The sequence below is a fragment of the Psammomys obesus genome, unplaced genomic scaffold (assembly GCF_907164565.1).
Source record: "Psammomys obesus unplaced genomic scaffold, mPsaObe1.curated_primary_1811, whole genome shotgun sequence".
NCBI classification, from domain to species: Eukaryota; Metazoa; Chordata; class Mammalia; order Rodentia; family Muridae; genus Psammomys; species Psammomys obesus.
The window spans coordinates 18,983,230-19,003,255 of NW_026596117.1; the positions used below are offsets into that span (position 1 = coordinate 18,983,230).

General features: G+C 39.7%; 1 protein-coding gene across 2 annotated transcripts in view; it reads left to right on the forward strand.

The window, feature by feature from the left end:
• The window catches only part of Atp8a1 (ATPase phospholipid transporting 8A1), a 221,120-nt gene that overhangs the window by 50,921 nt on the left and 150,173 nt on the right, over positions 1 to 20,026 (forward strand). For both annotated transcript variants that reach the window (XM_055629410.1, XM_055629411.1), the window contains exons 6-9: positions 4,765 to 4,805; positions 9,706 to 9,779; positions 14,518 to 14,587; positions 15,769 to 15,896. In XM_055629410.1, the coding sequence (XP_055485385.1) occupies positions 4,765 to 4,805; positions 9,706 to 9,779; positions 14,518 to 14,587; positions 15,769 to 15,896 (313 nt within the window). The remainder of the gene's footprint in view (positions 1 to 4,764; positions 4,806 to 9,705; positions 9,780 to 14,517; positions 14,588 to 15,768; positions 15,897 to 20,026) is intronic.

Consider the following 20,026-nt stretch of genomic DNA (forward strand, 5'->3'; position numbering starts at 1 on the left):
AAAATAAAATAAAATAAAATAAAATAAAATAAAATAAAATAAAATAAAATAAAATAAAAAAACAGTAGTCGTGTCATAAAAAGCCATTTATAGGGACTCAGAAGATGGCTCCATTGGTAACATTTCCGTCATACAAGCATAAGGACCTGAACTCGGTTCCCCACATCTATTTAAGGCAACAACAAAATGCCAGTTAGAGTCACGGCTCGCTGTAATCTTAGCATGGGGGAGGCAGATACATACAGATCCTGAGTTCACTGGCCAGGCAGTCTATCCAATCTTTGAGCATCTGGTTCAGAGATAGACCCTGTTTCTTAAAGATAAGATTATGGGAAATATCTGATGCTTCCATATACATACAAGTACACACTTATACCCACATACACAAGTGCACACACAAGCACCCTCTGTACACAAGTACATTCACATACACACACACACACACACACACACACACACACACACACACCCCTCCTTTTGAGGTAAGGAAAATTAAAATATGTATTTCAAAATCAAGACATTTGAAAAGATTTATTTCATCATTTTTATTCTATGTGTATGTGTATGCATGCATTCGTGTTTATGCCTGTGCACATGGTGCTTAGAGAGACAAGAAGAGGGCACTGGACCCCTGGAGCTGGAGTTACAGACATTGTGGGCAGTGTGACGTGGGTGCTGAGAACCACACTCAGGTCCTCTGCCAGCACTCTTAGCCCTGAGCCATCTCTCCATCCCTATGGGACATTTTTATTAGTAAATGGATTTTCAAAGCCATTTGTCCTCTACAGGAGAAGTTGTTATCTTTTGAAAATGAGATGGATAGTGAGGCAGATGACTGTAACAAATCCATCTAAAAGCATACATTTTTAATATAAAGAAAAATTCTTAATATAAAGAAAAATTAAGTTGTTTACAAAGTATTATTAATCATAATTTTGGAATACTATCCCTAAACTAGTAAGAGATTATAATAGATTCTAGATAAAAAGGTAGATGTACCAAAATTTAGTACATTTGTACTATATTTGTACACACATATATATTTGTACATATATACCAGTAACTGAATTTAATTGAAATTTAAAATATCATTTATGAAAAGAAAGAAATTAAATATCAGCAAAACTTATGAAAGACCAATTTCCAGAAAAATTAGAACAAATGTCTTTAAAAAAATTAATGGAAATATAAATAAATGGACAGATATAGTTTAACCATGGATTAAAGTATTTGAGCTCCATTTTTTAAAGAGATTTGTTGTGTTTGTATATGTGTGTATGCTTTAAGAATTGATGGGCTGGAGTGATGGCTCAGTGGCGAAGTACACTGGCTGCTTTTCCAGAGGACCTAAGTTCAATTCCCTGTACCCACATGGTAGCTCACAGCTGTCTGTAACTCCAGTTCCAGGGGACCCACCACCCTCACACAGACATACAGGCAGGCAAAATAGCAACACACATGAAACAAACCAACAAACAAACAGATAAATAAATAAATAAATAAATAAATAAATAAATAAATAAATAAATAAATAAAATCTAAAAGCAAAAAGAGTTGATGATTCAGGGCCTGGAGAAGTGGCTCAGTGTTTAGGAACGCTGACCGCTCTTACAGAGGGCGCACGTTCAATTTTCACCATTCACGTGGTGGCTCACAACCATCTGTGACTGCAGTTCCAGCTGAGCCAATCCCCCCTTCTGGCCTGTGTGCACTAAGCATGCACCGGGCATACAAACATACATACAGGCGGGGAGCAGACCAGCTGTGAGACAGCAAGAAGCAAGAGTATAGTGTTAGACTGCTGACCCTCCCCAGGGAGGTGGCCAAGCTTCGGCAGTGGGATATCCAACCTAAAGCTTCCATAGAAGCTAAAACGCTTTATTGTCTTCTCATAGACTCTTTTCTTCGACACTTAACACATTGTAATCATAGCTCTTATTTTTTTTGCAAAATTTTATATGTGTGTGTATGTATGTGTAACATTGTAACACTTTAGATTTTGCTATACAATCAGTCCTGTGCATCAAAAAGCTCTACATTTACAGATTCAAATAACCTCAGGTCAAAATTATGAAAGAAAAAACTGTGTCTGTATTGAATGAGTGCAGACATTCCTCTTGCCATCATACCCTAATTAAGATAACATAATAATTGTTTGCGTTGTGTCTGCATTGCTTTGGGCAATCTCAATAATCTAGATATTTAAATTATTTAGGGAGATGTGCATGGATTATGTGTAAATCCTATACCATTTTCTGTAAGGACGTTCAGCATCTGCAGATTTTGGTATCTTGGCGGGAGGAGATCTTCTAAAATGATAATACCCACAGGATTGTATCTGTATTTTGTGATGAGTCGTCGAATCAGCTTAATTAACACGTCCATCCCCACACATGGTTTTCTTTGGTGAGACTATTAAGATCTGTCCTCTCTTCGATTTTCATGTGTAGCTTGTGCTAACTGCAGTTACTGTGCTATTCAGCTGATCTTCAGAATATTCATTCTGTCCAGCTGGACACCTTTATTTTCATGTCAGATGTCACTGTTTTTAGAAATACTAGACTGTGGTTTAAAAATGAATAAACAACAACAAGGAAAGAACAACAGTGAGGCTTAGGGAGATGGCTCAGTGGGTTTAGCATTGGCCGTGCAAGCACAGGAAGCAGAGTTCGGATTCTGGGAACCTCCATTATAGGCAGGTAGGCATGGCAGCCCACATGCAAGCCCCAGGGCAGGGGCAGCTGGCTAGGGACACTGTCTCTGGGTTTAGCAGGATACCCTGTCTCAGTATATAAGGTAGAAAGCAACTGAGGAAGACACCTAATGTCAACATCTGGCCTCCGCATAAACACACACACACACACACACACACACACACATACACACACACTTACCTGTGTATACATATATACACCCACATATGTGCATATATGAACACATGGGCATACACATGCAATAAAAGGGTAAATATTGGATTTGGGAAAACATTTATTTAATAAGAAATAGACTCTGAGGGAAACAAATTTCAGTAAAGAAATGTTTAAGTATTATTGTTCAAACATCATATCAGTTAATCTAGTTAGAGTCGATGTGGACAGCACTTGGCCGCCTCTCCCGTGAACGCCTGTTTGTATTTCAGGTGCTGGGTTATGGGTAACAGGCAGCATTCTCTCTCCTTTAATCTTGATTCATGGTGACAAACCATTCCGAGGAAGACACTAGGAAGCAATGTGGACACTGCTTAAGGCCAGGCCTTTACCGTGAGCTGTGCCCTTTGGACTCCGGGTACTGTGTGAGCACTGGCAAGAAGCAGACTTCGTCATGGGATCAGTTTGGATGTACTCACTTGCCTTAAAGTTTTAGAGGCTGGAAACAGTTCTAAATGTGTATGGCTCAGATCAGTGGCTCCTCTCTCTCTTTGAGTAGTATAAAAAGAAGAAATTAAACATACATGCAGTTACAGTTAGCATTTATATTAGCCATGCTTTAGTTTTAGCCTTCCATTTGAATTTAAAGTTAATGCACCAGGATGCCTTGCAAGGTGTTTATCTCTGTGTTTGTTTTTCTCTCAGCATCTGAATGTCTTATGTGCTGAAAGCAGGGCAAGACATTAGAAATAAAGAACTGAGTAAGCTATGAGCCTTAAAGAGAATTTGGAATACATTAATTATATCTAGATTAAAATAATGTATATTAGAATACTGGTTCAAAAACATCATGTGGAAGTAATGTTGGGTTTGCTGTGTAATGCTGTGGGCTTGTTTTCATGACATTTCTAAAGGGTTCCAACTCTGTCCCTTCTAACATCAACAGAAATTGAATGCCATACTTGTTTTTTTTACTATAAATGGCTTACTTTGTAATAATTTCACATTGTATACGTGCTGTGCTGTTTCTGACGAAATCAAACCTTGGCTTTGTCCTCCAGGATTTAATGTCTGTTTCATTTGTCATTGCGCCTTGATTTTTTTTTTTCTTTTAAGTCCTTCGCCCTGTGTTACCTAACTCATATTATTGCCTTGTGCTGTTTTCAGTTTTGAGTGTGCCTTACTGTGCTCAGCATTAGATCACAAACCTAGAATAGATGGGGTTAGAGGTACTGAGTAACTACGCTGTGCAGTGAAGCAGTAAGCCCACTATAAAATACTCACTCTTCCTATAATTTCAGAGTAGCTTCTTTCACTTTTTCTAGTAAGTCAAATATTGAATGTTTCTGCATTATTATGGACCTAATAATATAGTGGGGGTTTTTCCTATTTTTTCTTTGTATTAAAGCCTTACTAACTAAAAATATGTAATATCTCTGTTTTATTGTCTTTGCCTATTCAAGATTAAAACTGATAGTTACTGTAACCCATGTAGACTAGTACACCCTCGGAATGATTGTTGTCATTAGGAAAAGGATGTAAACTAGACATTTTCCTTGAACATAAATTTTGTGTATTTTTTTCTCCCCTTTCCCAATCTCCAACCAACCGCCCCGCCCCCAGCACCACCACCCTCAGGTTCCCCTGTGTCTTTGAGAAGGCATATGGCCACTCCCCTGAGACTGCCTTGAGTTAGAGACAAATCACTGTGGGAGCTGAAATAGACATTGGGAGTTTTTATTATTTCCTTGTATGATCCTTCTGTCACAATTAGTTTTATATTATTGCTGCTAACCATTTCATTTGAAACTAATCATTTAAAATAAATCGTTCTATTAAACAGAAATTTGTGATTGGTAGTAACAGATGTTCTTTAAAATATCTTCTCTCTTTGCAGTTTTGAGAAATGGTGCTTGGGAAATTGTTCACTGGGAAAAGGTATGCATTGGCTTTTATTTTATTCTGGAAGAAATGCATAGACGTGTGCTTTGTAGACATAATATTTGTATATTTGATAAGCAAATGTCAACAACTGCACTAATATGGAAACTGTTTAGTAATTACTGTAAACATCTGTGAAGCCTCCACTTAGCTACATGCACTGAGCATTTCTGTACTCTTCCAGGAAGGCTTTTCTTCTGGAAAGTACTGTCTAGAACATTTTTGTTTCACAGTATTTTTTGGGTACTCTTTCCTAGATTTTATTTATTTTGTGTTGTAAATTTTGTTTTAATCATCTACTGTCCAAGTAAAAAGAAAAATTCGAGTTCTGGTATTTCACATCTGCATGTTTAGTTTAAAATTCATACAGCGAAATCATGCCATTTATATTTTACTACTATTTTATACAGACCAAATGTCATTAGGTCAGCTCTGTGCTTTAGGTGAGTGGGTTGAGAGGCCTACAGAGAGAGGAGAAACTGTGGGCAGGGGCATCTCTATGACAAGCTGGGAGGCTATGGCGGTGACTCTAGCCGAGACTCCTAGTAGCAAGGGTAATGGACACGAAGAGGACACCCTCTAATTAGACAGGACTCCTAGTGGAGAGATGGGAAAACCAAACCACCCACAAAAAACTTCGACCCAAAATTTATCCCAACTACAATATGTGCAGGAATAAAGATAGAGATTGAAGGAATGTCCAACCAATGCCCGGCCCAACCTGAGACCACACCACAGGAGAGAGCCAACCCCTGACACTATTCATGATATTCTGCTATACTCACAGACAGGAGCCTAGCATAGCTGTGCTCTGAGAGGCTCTACTCAGCAGCGGATCGAAACAGATGCAGACACTCACAGCCAAACATTGGACAAAGCAGAGGGAGTCTTGTGGAAGAGTTGGGGGGATGGATAGAAGGACCTAGAGGTGACAGGAGCTCCATGAGAAGAATAACAGAGCCAACAGGGCCCAGAGAGACTTGTGAAGACTGAAGCACCAACCAAAGTCCATGCATAGACTGGAAAAAGGCCCCCTACACAAATGTAGCAGATGGGCAGCTCAGGGTTCATGGGGGTTCTCTAGTAAGAAGAGCAGGGCTGAGTTTGACTTGGACTCTCTTGTCTACTTTTTGATCACACGTCCCTGGCATGGCTGCTTTGCCAGGCCTCAGGAGAAGAGGAAGAGCTCAGTCTTGATGTGACTTGTTGATCTGGAGTAGGTGGGAAGGAGGAGTTCACCTTTTCTAAGGACTAGGGGAAGAGGGATGGGGAAGAAAAAGGGAGGGTGGGACTGGAAGAAGAAGAAGGAGGGGGCCAGAAGTGGGATGTAAAGTGGATCAATTAAATAATTAATGAAAAAGAAAATACATATTAATAGAATGAAAATTTTAATAAATATTTTGGAAAGACCAGTATCTCATGAAGATGATTATATAAATTTAAACCTCTACATAACAAAAGATGCCCAGATAACTGAGGAATATATTAAATATTTGTACCAAATAAGACAAAATATTCAGGTTATTATTCTTTAAGCAAAAAATAATCAAAGTCTGTAATAAGCAAGAAGAAATATCAACTAGACTCAGTATAATGGTCAGTCTAACAACAAGAATTGCAAACTTAAATACAATTGTTGTTTTATTTATGGTCAAATAAACGTGAGAAACTTGATTTCCATATTTTTGCCTTATATTGAGTTAATATACTGTTGTGGACTAGTAGTTTGACTGCTCATGATGAAATCCACATAGAAGATTCTGGGAATTTATAGCCCATCTCTACAAACAATCAAAGGAAAAAAATGGGAGGAAGTCTACATCTGCAATTTTTTTTACATTTAAAACTAATATACGCATACAGTAGAGAAAAGACAAGTAAGTTACAGCATCGCGCACCCATATTTTATGACAAGTAGACTCTAATTTTACATACTATGCTGACATGGAAAGTTTTATATATTCATCCAATAAATATTTATTAAATGTATGTGCCAAGCAGCGGATGCGCTCGTAGCAGGTAAAAAAAAAAATGTAGTGGCTTTTATATCATAAAATATAATCACAGGTGAAAAAAGTAGGGCTGTGCATACTGAGCTGCCAGCCATATAAACATAATGACCTGAGCAAGTGGCAGACACAGAAGCAGGCTTCCTTGTTGGCCTGACCATGTTGCTGGGACAGGTCTTATCCTTGGTCCACATGATACTTTGTACAATAAAAAATGAACTTAATAAACTTGAGCCAGTAATGTCATCCATGTGCTCCTGTAATATGAGAAACCCTTATGCAAATGGACTTTGCTTTTGGGTACTTTCTCTGCAATTCTAGGCATGCAGATGCTTTTAACGGTCCTCGGAGGACTTAAGGATTTGCCCTTGTACGTTTAGTCATCACAGAACAGCAGGAAAGCTCTCAGATGTCAGCAGCCCAGCCCTCCAGATTGCCATGAAGAGGTTTCTCTGTTACAAAGTGAAATTTCAAGAATCCAATTCTAAAAGAAAAGTGTTGCAATGGCAAAGCTCCCCGAAAGAAGCTGTCTCTCTTGAGACAGAAGCATAAAGGCCAACTCTTCACCCTGACCTGCGCAGGTCAGGTTTTTGAGACAGGTACAAGTAGAGAATTTAGATGAACGATCTCGAAAACAACACATTTTACTGGCTTAGTTGGGACGCATGGCGTGCTGAGCTGTGTGCATACCTGAAAATCATCCTGCAGAACTATGCAATGCACACATTCCCACCACGAGATAGATTTCTCAGGATGAAAACCATAATTCTTAAAAATTCCCCCCAAAAATAAAAATAAATGTTGTTACCTGTGATTGAACATAGTTTGATTCTTAAATAAGCCCTTTATAGTTTGATAATTTTACCTCTTTTTATTAATCCCTGATTATAATTGCTCATATCAGTGGCTTGAGGGAATTTAAGGTCATAGATGGAAAGCCCTAAATATTTCCTTAATGTCCTCCAACTGGAAACATGGTCAAAGTGTTTCTTCCATCACAGCCTTTCCTTCTCTCTTACTCTCTTATTTTGGAGTGAAGAGTGCCACATTAAGAAGCCAGAACCAGAGGAGAGCTTTGCAGCCAGTCCTGAAGATACCTGATAAAACAGAATCAGATGAATGGGGAGGAGGTCCCCCCTATCAGTGGACTTGGAAAGGGGCACGGTGGAGATGAGGGAGGGAGGGAGGGAGGGACTGGGAGGGAATGAGGGATCGGGCCACGGCTGGGATACAGAGTTAATAAAATGTAACTGATAAGAAAAAAATAAAATTAAAAAAAAATATCACCTTCTCAAAAAAAAAAAAAAAAAAAAAAGAAGCCAGAACCAGAAGGAGAAAATGTTGCTTTGGGTATTTTTGAGAAACTAATCTAAAACATAGGCAAGTAAGGGAGTTCCCTGATTCCCTCAAGCAATGAGAACCACTCGGGCAATGAGTAAGCTCTCCGCTCTCCAGGCTGCTAGAGTTGACTACAGTGCACTAGACACAGAAGGTATCAGATTTCCTCCAGCTTAGTCATAACCCAAGCCCTTCTGTTGTCTTGCAGTGAATAAAGATGTTGGAAAGCGCTGCAGGCAGTCGGGGATTTTTATAAGTCAAACGCTTCAGTCTAAGGCTCAAGGAGGCAGTGCAGCCGTAGTTTTACGAAGCATGTAGTTTAATCGGAGGAAAAAAGCATGAACATACCAAAAGAAGTGACTAGAAAAACGGTAAGTGTAAATATTTGCTATCCCTTAATGGTGTGCAGTAACCAGCAGCACCCAGGACCAGAAGGTTACGAAAGACAAATGCTCGGCGATCAAGTCACTTCTCGGGAATGCCACGCCAATCACCGTTTAACCATTCTTTAACCACCTCCATCTGTTCATGCTTTTTTGAGCTGGTGTGTGTTCTGTTCCTACCTCCTTGGTTTGCTGGCACTTTTAGATAGTCCACATGGCAGGTTTCAACTGAAGTGATTTTTTTTTTTTGAAGAGCACATCTAGTACTTTCCTACCTGAACAGCTGGCATATAGACTCCAGCCTTCCCTCGCCTGTTTCTTCTAATCAATAAACTAGAGTACAGGGCCCCCCATCTGCAGTAATTCCCTACAGTGATTGCCCCCTGAGGGCCCTGTTCCCGAGCAGAGCCAGGTTGCTGCTAAGCTGGAGACTCACTGTTTGCCAAAAGCAGTGGGAACACTGACAAGTTACTTCTGACAGTTTCTAGCCACAGCAGAACTTTATTCTGTACTCAAGGGGGGGGGGGGGGGGGGGGAAATGCTACCATATAATGAAGAAATGCTGCTGTTTATTGTGTTTGCGTTATAACGATAGTCTCACTACAGTCATGCAAAAATCAGGCTGTGAGATAGGTAGATAGGAGCCGTGTGTGGTGGTGCACACCTCTAAGCCCAGCACTAACGGGAACAGAGGCAGGCGGATCTCAGTGAGTTCCAGGTCAAACAAACAAAACAAAGCAAAAACAAAAGAGAGAGAAAGAGAGGTAGATGTGTTTGAGTCTCAGCTTTTCCACTATCCGGAATGTGTGACTCAGAAACTTAGAATCTTAGATGTTTTCTTCCTCTACACTTCCTTAAGGAGGGCAGAGGTTTTAGCCAGTAGATTCCTCCTTCCTATTTTTACGTCAAAAAGAGAGCATTTAAGAAGTTGAGATGTCAATCAAGTATGTAGAATTGATCAATAAATTTTATTCAGATAAAAACAAATATACATTCACCCCTAAGTAATTTACAGCTATTTTGTGAAGATTGAAACTTTTTTTTTTTATTCTGTGCATTAATGCAATGGGTAGTTTTTTGTTTGTTTGTTTGTTTGTTTGTTTGTTTTTTGTTTTTTTTTTTTATATTTCCATGCAGATAATTAACCAATTCCCAGTTTTCTTTCAGGTAAATGTTGGAGATATAGTTATAATAAAAGGCAGAGAGTATATACCTGCTGACACTGTCCTTCTCTCGTCAAGGTAGAGACACCTACTGATGCTCAAACAGGGTAGAGGACCGTTTCTCTACCCTGCATTGACCTTGTGATTCCTCCAAGGAAATAAAGAATAAACGAAGAATTTCAAACCTCTCGTGATTTTTTTTTTAAATTAAGCATTAAAAAAAAAAAAAAAACTGATTGGCTTCATGTTTGCCATATAAAAAACACTTATCAGGTACTACATGACCAAAACTTGAGAGTCTCCTCTTTCTCTGGCTACATCCAGATCCATGTGGTGTGTGTGGACCACGAACTCTGCTTACGACTCCCTGTCATTTATATTACGCAATCCATGGATTGGGCTCTGTTGATTTTTCTCTTTTAGTCCTCGTTCATGATAAATTTCTTTCTGGTGCAATCATCTCTGTTGCTAACTTTCCTATTCCTTATGGTGAAATGGTACATGAAAATGGATGAGTGATTTTTTTTTGTCATTGTACCTGTCCAAATGCTACAGTTTTCCAGCCAAAACTGAATACTTTGTTCTTTCTTTTGAGTCTTTTCTGTTACTGAATTTAGATAATTTTTGTTGTATTCACATTTTAAGATATAGTTGTGAATCAGTGTTCCAAACATATGGATTTAGGATTAAAAATTATCACACTAGTCCTTGTATAAATTTAGGATTTAAAAACCTTAAAACTAGTCCTAAAATAAATTAAGAAGAAAAGTGTTTTAATTTTCTTGAGGTTGTTTATCATCATTTCCTTGGACAGTTTGATTTATAAAATCCACATAAAAATATGGACAGTGTCCTTTTTTCAAAATCTATTTAATCAGGTCATGATTTAAAATGATTGGATTTTTCACAAACTAGTGAAGCATAATCAGGAAAACAGTTGTTTCTTGGCTATTGATAGAAGCATGTATCCGGGCATTTGAAATATTTCAGGGCGTTTTTATTTCCCTACCTGACATCTTTGTGCAGCGCCAGTGACTGCTTTTTAAGTCTGACTTTCTATTCTTCGTTACCTTAGTTTCTAACTTTGTCAGAGAGAGTTCCTAAAATGGAACTATTAGCTTATTGGCTTTCCTTGGCTTTTTGAGGGCACGCTCAAGAGTGTGCTTGAGGTAGCTTAAAATTAAAAGTTTTATCACTGAAGAGTTCCGTTTTTCACCGACTTTCAATTCGAAGTGAGCAAACTGAAATGTTAGCAGGTAGCTGCTAATACATATATGCGGCAAAAACATAAAATAGAAAAGCTAAGGCCTTGATTCAAGTCCAGGCAGATTTCCTGGTTTGGCTTGTTCATCGCCTCCACCCCCCACCCCACCCCCAAAGATTTTTCTCTGTATATAAGGGCTTGCCCTCCTATATTCTCTAAAACACAGTATGTTACTTATTCTTTATCAATTATTAAATAACTCCAAATGGTGCAGTCATGCCCTCAAGCTGCGTAAGACACACGTCTGTGCATCTTTACCCAGTTAATACGCTAGGGGTGCGGGCAACTTCGAAAGCATTTTGGGGTCTGAGCAAAGTTACTTTTGTAGTATGTGAGAGAGGAAGTACACTTGTTCTTCAAATAGCTAACAAATAATTTCAAAATTACTTCTTTCCTTCTTTGATAGCAGTAAACAAAGCTGATAGTAAATCGAGGAGTTTTAAAAGAGGAAATCTGCACAACAAACTAACTCCCTATAAAAAATGTTTTTATTTAATTTGATAAGAGATGCGAATATGTAAGCTTTAAAATACTAAGTTTTCACATTAGAAATTGAAAATTGTGGGCTTAAAATCAAACAACCAACCTTTGAATATTAAATATTTTCATTTCCCTTCAGGCCTGATCAAAATAAGTTTTGAAAAAATTGGCATTAGACATTTTTATTAACATGAATTCTTTTCTATAATAATTTCAAACCTTCTGTCTCTTTTGTCCATTTGTTTGGTTTTTATTTTCTCTGTTATTTGTCCCCCCCACCCCACCCCCATTTTAATTATTTTAAACCCGGGACATGTAGGTGGCGGTGGGGGGAAATAGTGAAAGTGACCAATGGGGAACACCTCCCAGCTGACCTCATCAGTGTGTCCACCAGGTCAGAAACACAGAGTTGTACAGGATGTGTGCATGTGGGTCCTCACCTTAAACCAAAGAACAATTGCACCCAAATGCGGTTGAGCTGGCTCCCTTCCTTTAAAGCGCACGTACTTCTAGACGATGTGCATCGGAGGTGTTTTAAAGGCACTTTACCAGTATACTTACGAATAAAGTGCTGGCTGCTGCTGCTGCCTGTCCCTCAGCTGCGCAGATTGATGTCCCGAGAGATTTTAATTTCCCGTGCTTTAGTCACGTACTTTCTAACAAAACGTGCCTCAACTTCAAGGCTTTAGTTATTAAACCTCCAGGATAATATGTGTTAACGGCTCTCCGTGAAACGGTCATGGAGAACTGATGAGAACCTGCCCTAAGCAGGTTTTCTTATTCTCCTATTTTAAGTCTTTCTACGAGTTCTGTGGAATTTCCGCAGCAACTGCGACTAAAATTTGGGCTTGTAGAGGGTTTATAGAGGACCCCTGCACAAGGCTGGATGTTGCACACTTTTGTACTGCATGCCTCGGGATCAGTCTTGATCCCACCTGTAACCTGTGAGCAAGTGCGCCTGGCTGCGGTCCGTGTCCGCCGTCTCCCGGTGTCTGTTCTGTGGTGTGCGTCTTGTTTCGTTTTTCCACTTACTAACCAAAAAGCTTGCTTTGCCTCTGACTGTAGTTTGTCTTGGATGTTATCATGACTTGCTGAAGCATTTACGAACTAGCATGAGCCCTGACTCTGCCGCCTCTTTGCAGCCCTTTTAGAGCTACTGTCCTCCCAGCCGTCTTAAGTCATGATTAGGACTGATCCAAATTGGGATGTGTTTGATTGGCTTCACGTCAGGAAGAAGTCAGCCGTTTTAAACTTCCTGATTTCCTAGTCATTTGAACCTCAGTACAAGTTGTTCTATGCGGAGGGCAATATTAGATTAGAATGTTGCTCTCATTTTGATATGAGGCTGGTTTTGCATAAGTATATTTATTAGTAAAATTAATTGCCGGTCTCAGTTAGAGTTTTGTTTGTCACCTATTTTTCTTCGATAGCGGAGAAATGTGTTTTACAGTTTTAACCACTTATGTTTCAAATAAATGAGGAAATTATAAAAGTGGACAAGTTGCCAAACTGAGAATAACTGTTGAGACCATAAGTAAAATAGTTTTTGGAATAATTGAAATGAAAATATAAATACGGAATTTTTTTCCTCTGCTTGGGAAATAGCAGCCTATATTTTAAGAAAGCTGATAGGGAAATTTTGGAGAAAGTGCAAAATTACTTTAAAATGAATCCATAAAATTTTCTTGATGTCTCGTTTTTAAGTAACTTGTTACTATCAGGGGGACAAAATTAAGGAAATACCTATTTCTTGGCACTCAGCACCGTCTGTTCTGCACATGTACAAATTGGAGGTTGATTAAAAAATTCCAGTATCTGTGACTTGTAAATTTCTTTTGTATTCAGTTATTTATCAGATAACAAACTAAGCTGCATATTCTATAGCCAAATGATAATGAGATTGGTTTGACTTAGGAATACTTTTTGGGTTATCTTCAGAATGCTCTTTTGTAGAGGTGAGGATTCAGGTTACAGTCAGGCCACGCTTACATGTCTAGACCAGCCAAGCACATACAGTGAGACGGCTGCAGTAAAACCGGAGAACCCAGTCCCCAGGCCACCACATAGAGAATTCACTTCAGACCCTCAGAGTGGCAGCTTCGGGACGTGGAGCTGTGTGGCCAGGTGGGCTGACTTTTGCTTTAGGAACGTCTCAGGGAGGCTGGGTTGACGGACCAGTCTGTAAAATGCTTGCTTGTACACATGAGGGCCTGAGTGCAGTCCCTGAGACCCAAACACGCATGCACCTGGCCACACACGAACATGCACACACACGAACTCCTACTTCTCAATCACGTTTTTTTTTTTTAATAGACCATAAAAGATAAACCATAATGTCCACTCTCATTGTAGACCATATCCTTTAAAAGTGTCCTTAAGCCAGGCCTAGTGATACACACCTTTAATCCCAGTACTTAGGAAGCAGAGGCAGGCTTGGATCTCAGAGTTCGAGGCCAGCCTGGTCTATAGAACAAATTCCAGGACAGCCAGGGTTACACAGAGAAATCCTTTCCAAAATAAATAAATAAATAGCCTTAAGGCTTTAATATTATGTGTTCTGTGCAATCTTGTCATCACAATACAAAGGCTATGATAATAAGCACAAGCTTGTAGAAGGAACAGTCTGGAAGTTTTTAATCAACCATTTTAAGTAACCAATTTATATGTAGGCCATGAGCATGCAACCTGACTGGATATTTTTGAGCTGGAAATAGATCTGGACGCACACCTGCTTTAAACCTCAGAAACGGTCTGTGCTGCGTCCACACGGATAAGCAGTTTAAGACAGGGCAGCTCCTCGCTTTGTCCTCTAGAACACCATCACTGAACGTTGTCAGCACATGGCTTCTTGGGTTTTCCTGGCTGGAAGGCTGATCTGTGAGTGTTGTGCACGTGTCTGCCTCGCACCGTCTTGCTGTTGGAGTGAAATCATCTGGAAGCTAGGTGACTGACTAGAGCTTTGTGTAGAACTAATGGCTTCGGAGAGTCTGAGCACTTAATTACTAAGTTGCAGTTAGCGTCTTCCGTTCCTTTCCCAACTAAATCCTTGTGTTTTCCCATGGTGATCAAAAGTGAGCCCCAGGCTATGTGCTACATCGAGACATCCAACTTAGACGGCGAAACGAACCTGAAAATTCGACAAGTAAGTTCTCCTGTCAGCTCACGTTTTATGATATGTGTTTAACAGCCCCTAGCTGTGTGGAAGTGATTCTGTCTGAATACAACTTTGAGTCATTGTGAAAAATATTTCATGAACTGTTTACAGTTATTGTGGGACTCAGATTTACGTTCCTGGTTAAATATGATCCATCATGAACGATTACTTATAATATTTTAATTACTTTGTGTAACAGCCAATGCTTTTATGATTATAGTAGTAGTTCTTAATGCTTGTGGGATGGTGGGGTAGAGAGGGAGAAGAGAGAATATGCACACAACTCTGCCCTTGTTGGCTTGGATTCAGTATAGAGACCAGGCTGGCCTCAAGCTCACAGAGATCTACCTGCCTCTGTGAGTGCTGATTAGAGGTGTTTGCTATCGTATCAGGTGTTCTAAGTTCTTTGATATGTTAGCTTATTTTTCTTGGCCCCCGTTAGCATTGGTTTGCCATACTGAAAAGCCAAGTTTTCATTGATCTTCAGAAATACATTTATCTTGGGGCTTTAAATTACTTTATACTTCTGTGTTTGCTTTTTATACTATGTTCAGCAGAAAACAACTGTAAGCTTTGGCTTTTAAAAGTTTAAAAAGGGAGTTTTTTGGTTTTTTGTGTTTTGTTTTGTTTTTGTTTTAATACCTTGGCTTCTTGGTGAATGGCCACAGTGCCAGTGGGATGTTCAGGTTGTGGTAGAACTGGATCATCATGAGGGAACGGAACTCAGCTGTCTAAGAAGGTGGGTGTCTTGAGTGCCACACTCAGCTGACAGAAGCACTACTTGGAAGTTCTCCCTCTCAAAAAGGAGGGAATAAGGGATGAAGAAAAGGAGGAAGAGGAGACAAAACTGTTCTCTTTGGATGCAGATGTCTCATCTCTTTCTTTAGACTTGGGAGACGGAGACTGTAGCAAATATTGACTTTATTTTTAAAAGTAAGTGGTGCAATGGGCACTTCAGAACTTTCATAAAAGTTATATTATTCGTACTAAAAGTCTGTGCTCACATTGGTAAGGAGGTACCCCTAAATTATAGTTTGATAGTTTTGTGAAAAGGAAGAGAATTAACTTGAAAAATAGTGAGGCTCCTTATCTGTAAGACCTTGGAAAGTGCCCCACCCTCACAATACTTAATTAAAATGCTGTCTGTTTATTTGGGAATATTCCAACAGGGCTTACCAGCAACATCGGATATCAAAGACATTGACAGTCTCATGAGGATTTCTGGCCGAATTGAATGTGAAAGCCCAAATCGACATCTCTATGACTTTGTTGGGAACATAAGGCTGGATGGACATGGGTATGTAAACACCGTGTCAGTCTGTCCCGCCGAGTGTGTCCTGCATCTGCCTGCATGTGATTTTCTCCTGCTCTAGGTGTGAATACTCACTCACAACGTTTGTTTTAAGCACGTCTGTATTTCAGTTCATACCCTGTGCGAGGGTGCTGTGTAAGGATCCTCACTGTTTATGTAATGGAATCAAAGATCTTTAAATGTTCCTGCCAGTCTGGCAGTTAGATGTTTTCAGTGATGTCCCTGGACTCTCAAATATTCTTTTGTGGGTAAATAGCCCATGGCTGGTTCTTTGGCTGACATGCTTGCCATGAGGTTTCCTATCCAAAGACCATGGCCACAGTCCATTCCTGTGACCTCTAGATGCCACAAGGAGTTCAGACTGTCCTGCAACAGCTGGATAGATTTTGTTTGTTTGTTTGTTTTGTTTTGTTTTGTTTTACCTCCTCTGTATAATCCTGTATGCTTTTTACTAGGCTATGCTGCCATCTGTAGTCACTGTTTTCTTGTTTGTTTACTTGTTTGTACCTGATTCTCATCTTCCCTGTCACTTCCTTAGCTTCTCTTATTCATTTAACCAGAAGTTAGCATGCACCTCACAGCCTAGCCCCTTGGTTCTCAACCTTCCTAATACTGTGACCCTACAATACAGTTCCTCATGTTGTCATCACCCCCAACCTTGAAATTATTTCGTTGCTACGTCACAAATGTAATTTTGCTACTGTTATGAAGCATAATGTGAAAATCTGTGTTTTCCAATGGTCGTAGGTGACCCCAAGAGGTCACAACCCACAGGCTGAGAACTACTGGTTAGACCATTTACAAATATTACATAGGCCACAGTGAACAATCAGATAAATATTCCTGCCTCTATGTCTCAATTCATTCACTTTAAGAAAGCACCTTAAATTCTAATAATCTTTCAGTAACAAAAATCCACTGCTCACAAGTCTGGAAGATCAAGGCACCAAATTTTGTGTCTGGTACGGGAGTGTTGTACCCTGTATCCTGTCATGATGGAGGCCCTCAGGCAACCTTTGTAATGATTTAGTCCCTGTCACAAGAGCAGAACTCGTGTGTGTGTGTGTGTGTGTGTATGTGTGTGTGTGTATGCTGCACATGGGTGTTAAAAGCATGCATGTAGAGACAACAGATCAACCTCAGGTGTTCCTCAGAAGGCAACCACCTAGTCTTCTGATACAGGGTCTTGCACTGGTGTGAGCTCAGTGATTGGTTGGCTGGCACACCAATATCTGGCTTTTTAAAAAAAAATTTTAATATGAGTTATGAGAATCAAACTATATGATTGTACCGCAAACTGAATGATTGTACAGGAAACAATTTACTGAATGAGCCATGTCTCCAGCCCCATGGTTGCAGAAATTTCAAGACTTGTGTCACCCCTTTCCCAAGAAACCAGTATCCTAATGCCACAGTATTGAAGACTGGATTTCAGTACCTAACTATTGGAAGATTACGGACACATACCATCCGATTTTGTGAACTTACTTTCCTGTGGTAAAGCAGGTGGAGGGTAAACAGAAATAAAGGAATAAGTAAGAAAATTTCATCTCTTATTATTTTGTAAAAAGCAGTACAGCCTTTGGGAAAGAGAGCACAGGCCAAGAGAGGAGGTAGGCTTAGGAGGGAATCTCTTAGGATGACTGAAGTCAGCCTTCTTTAGAAGACAACGTTTGAACAGTGATGATCCGGATACTAGGAGCTTAATCACTGGAATATCTGGAAGCAGAGGATTCTGGACAGAAGAACAGTGCAAATCACTGTGGGTTGGAGGAGCAGAAGTTGAGGTGAAAGGCAAAAGAAAATGATAGGCCAGATCACATAGGACTTTGTCGGCCATTATAGGGTGTTCTGAGGAAACATGGGATCCATGCATGGGTAATGAAGGGGAAACATCACTCCTTTGGTTGTGGACTTAATACATTTATTGTGTCCAATAGGTATTTGAATATATGTCTGAACTTTGAAAGTAGTCTGTACAGATATTTAAACTCATGGGGCTGTAAAAAAAATCATTGAAATTGAAAGAGTGTAGACAGAAAAATTGAAGGACCCAACAACTGTCTAGAATTGGAAAGCTGAGAATAGAGCAGGGACTAGAAATCAAATTCGTGCGCTAAAAACCAAGAAAGTGTAATGAAACTGCCAAGAGGAGAGGGAGGAACAAAGTTAGGTCAGCTGGCACTCATGGCCAAGTGCAGTGTGGCTGAACATTAATATTTGGGTTTATGGAGTGGAAATGTGGCCGTTGATTAGAACAGGTGGAGCCTGATGAGGGTGAGCCTGGCCTCATGGAGAAGAATTAAGTGTAGGCTTTTTTACCAAGGAGTTTTATTGCACTGCAAGGCAAAGAAATGGGACAGGACAAGGGTGTTTTCTGCCCCACTTCTGTTTCCTGTTCCTTCTTTCCGTACCTCCTCTACACAACAGAGCCTGTCTACCAGATAGGTGTGGTGGCCAGGTAACCATCAGCTATATGTACTGGTTCAGCCAGTTCCGTGGAATGCTGTCAGTGTTCTCACTATTAGAATGATGCAAATTTAAATGAGGAACTAAGACAATGGCATGTGAAATACACCCTGAACTGACATCCTTATCTAATGCACCAAAACTTTCCTATGATCTTTGAGGTAATTGTTAATTCAAAAATTTTCAGGGTAATCTTTTCTTGAACATATGGTTGTAGACTAATGATAGATTTGGCCATTTGTACAAGTATCATTTCTTAAGGCTGACATTTTAACTGGCCAGCTTCCATTCCTTACCAACTTCTCATTAAATCGGTTCCAGGCAAATCCATGCCACAAAGAAAATGTTATATCATGGTGCCAAGATTCAAGAAAGTTTTTAAGTTTTATAATATGCTTAATTTTATCAGAAAGGTTGAAATGAATGAGTGAGACAGGTGCTCTGAGAGGAGCAGGCAGAGTGGGAGACGTGCAGTAGATACATGCCAGACGTGATACTGAGCTCAATCAATTAGATGAGGAGCCATGGCTTCACCTGAGCCCTAGAGAAGAATCCAGGAACCTCTTAAGAACTTGGTGGAGTCTGCTTTTCCTTCAGCACCCTCCTCCCCCAATCCTGAAGTGCATTCCAGATGTTGACATACATAAAGAGAGTTTGGTGGTTTCAATATGGTGTTGTCCCCTAGGGGGCTTGTGTACTGGAAACTCAGCCCCCATTGTAATGACTACAGACTAATCCAAAAGCAAACCTTTTTTCATATAAAATAACCAGTCTTCATGCTTTTTATAAGCTTTCACAAAACGGACTAAGCTTCATTCCCCCGTTGGGCCCTACGGGCTGCTATAGGATGTAAGTGATGGGAGTTGAAACACACTGTTTCCTGAGGACTCCTGCAGGGGCCATTCTAACCCACGCATATGGATTGATTTCTGAGCCAGGAGAACATATTTCATGAGAGAAAGCCCAATGTCCTGACTATTGCTAGCCTTAGAAGCTTAGTGGACCACCTAAGCCCACCAGAAATGGAGGTTCCCCATCTCACTTGTTCCTGATGATTGACAAGTCCTATATTTTTACAGAGTCTATTGGAAATGGTCTCTTTCATTTCCCAGAAGTTTTAAGTATATATTTCTTTATATTTGACTTTTTTTGTATTACTTTCTTCTTGAATGAAAACCCGCCTTTGGTTATTAGGAATCTTTGTGTCATTCAATTTTGAATCTTAATTAACATCAACTTTCTCAATATCTGTCATAATGCCATCGTACTCTTGGGTCCTTGTTTGAGGTTATAGAACTTAATACCTCACTACGAAGGGTAACCTTAAAGGAAATACACAAAGGACCCAACCTGAGTCTTATTCATGAAAATGTGGTATAACATCTATGAAGTAAATGACTTTGACCTGACTGCCATTTACTGGCAATATGTTTGCATTTCTTAGAAAGCAGACATTCTAATACTGTAAAATGAATATTGTAAAACTTTAGGTCTAGGAAAGGGGATGGTCGCACCAGAATTCCGAGCAAGCTATGAGTTTTTTTTCACCTGTAATTTTTGAGCCCTGCTTGTGTACAATGTTGTTTGAATTTAAATGAAGTGTGTGTGTGTGTGTGTGTGTGTGTGTGTGTGTGTGTGTGTGTGTG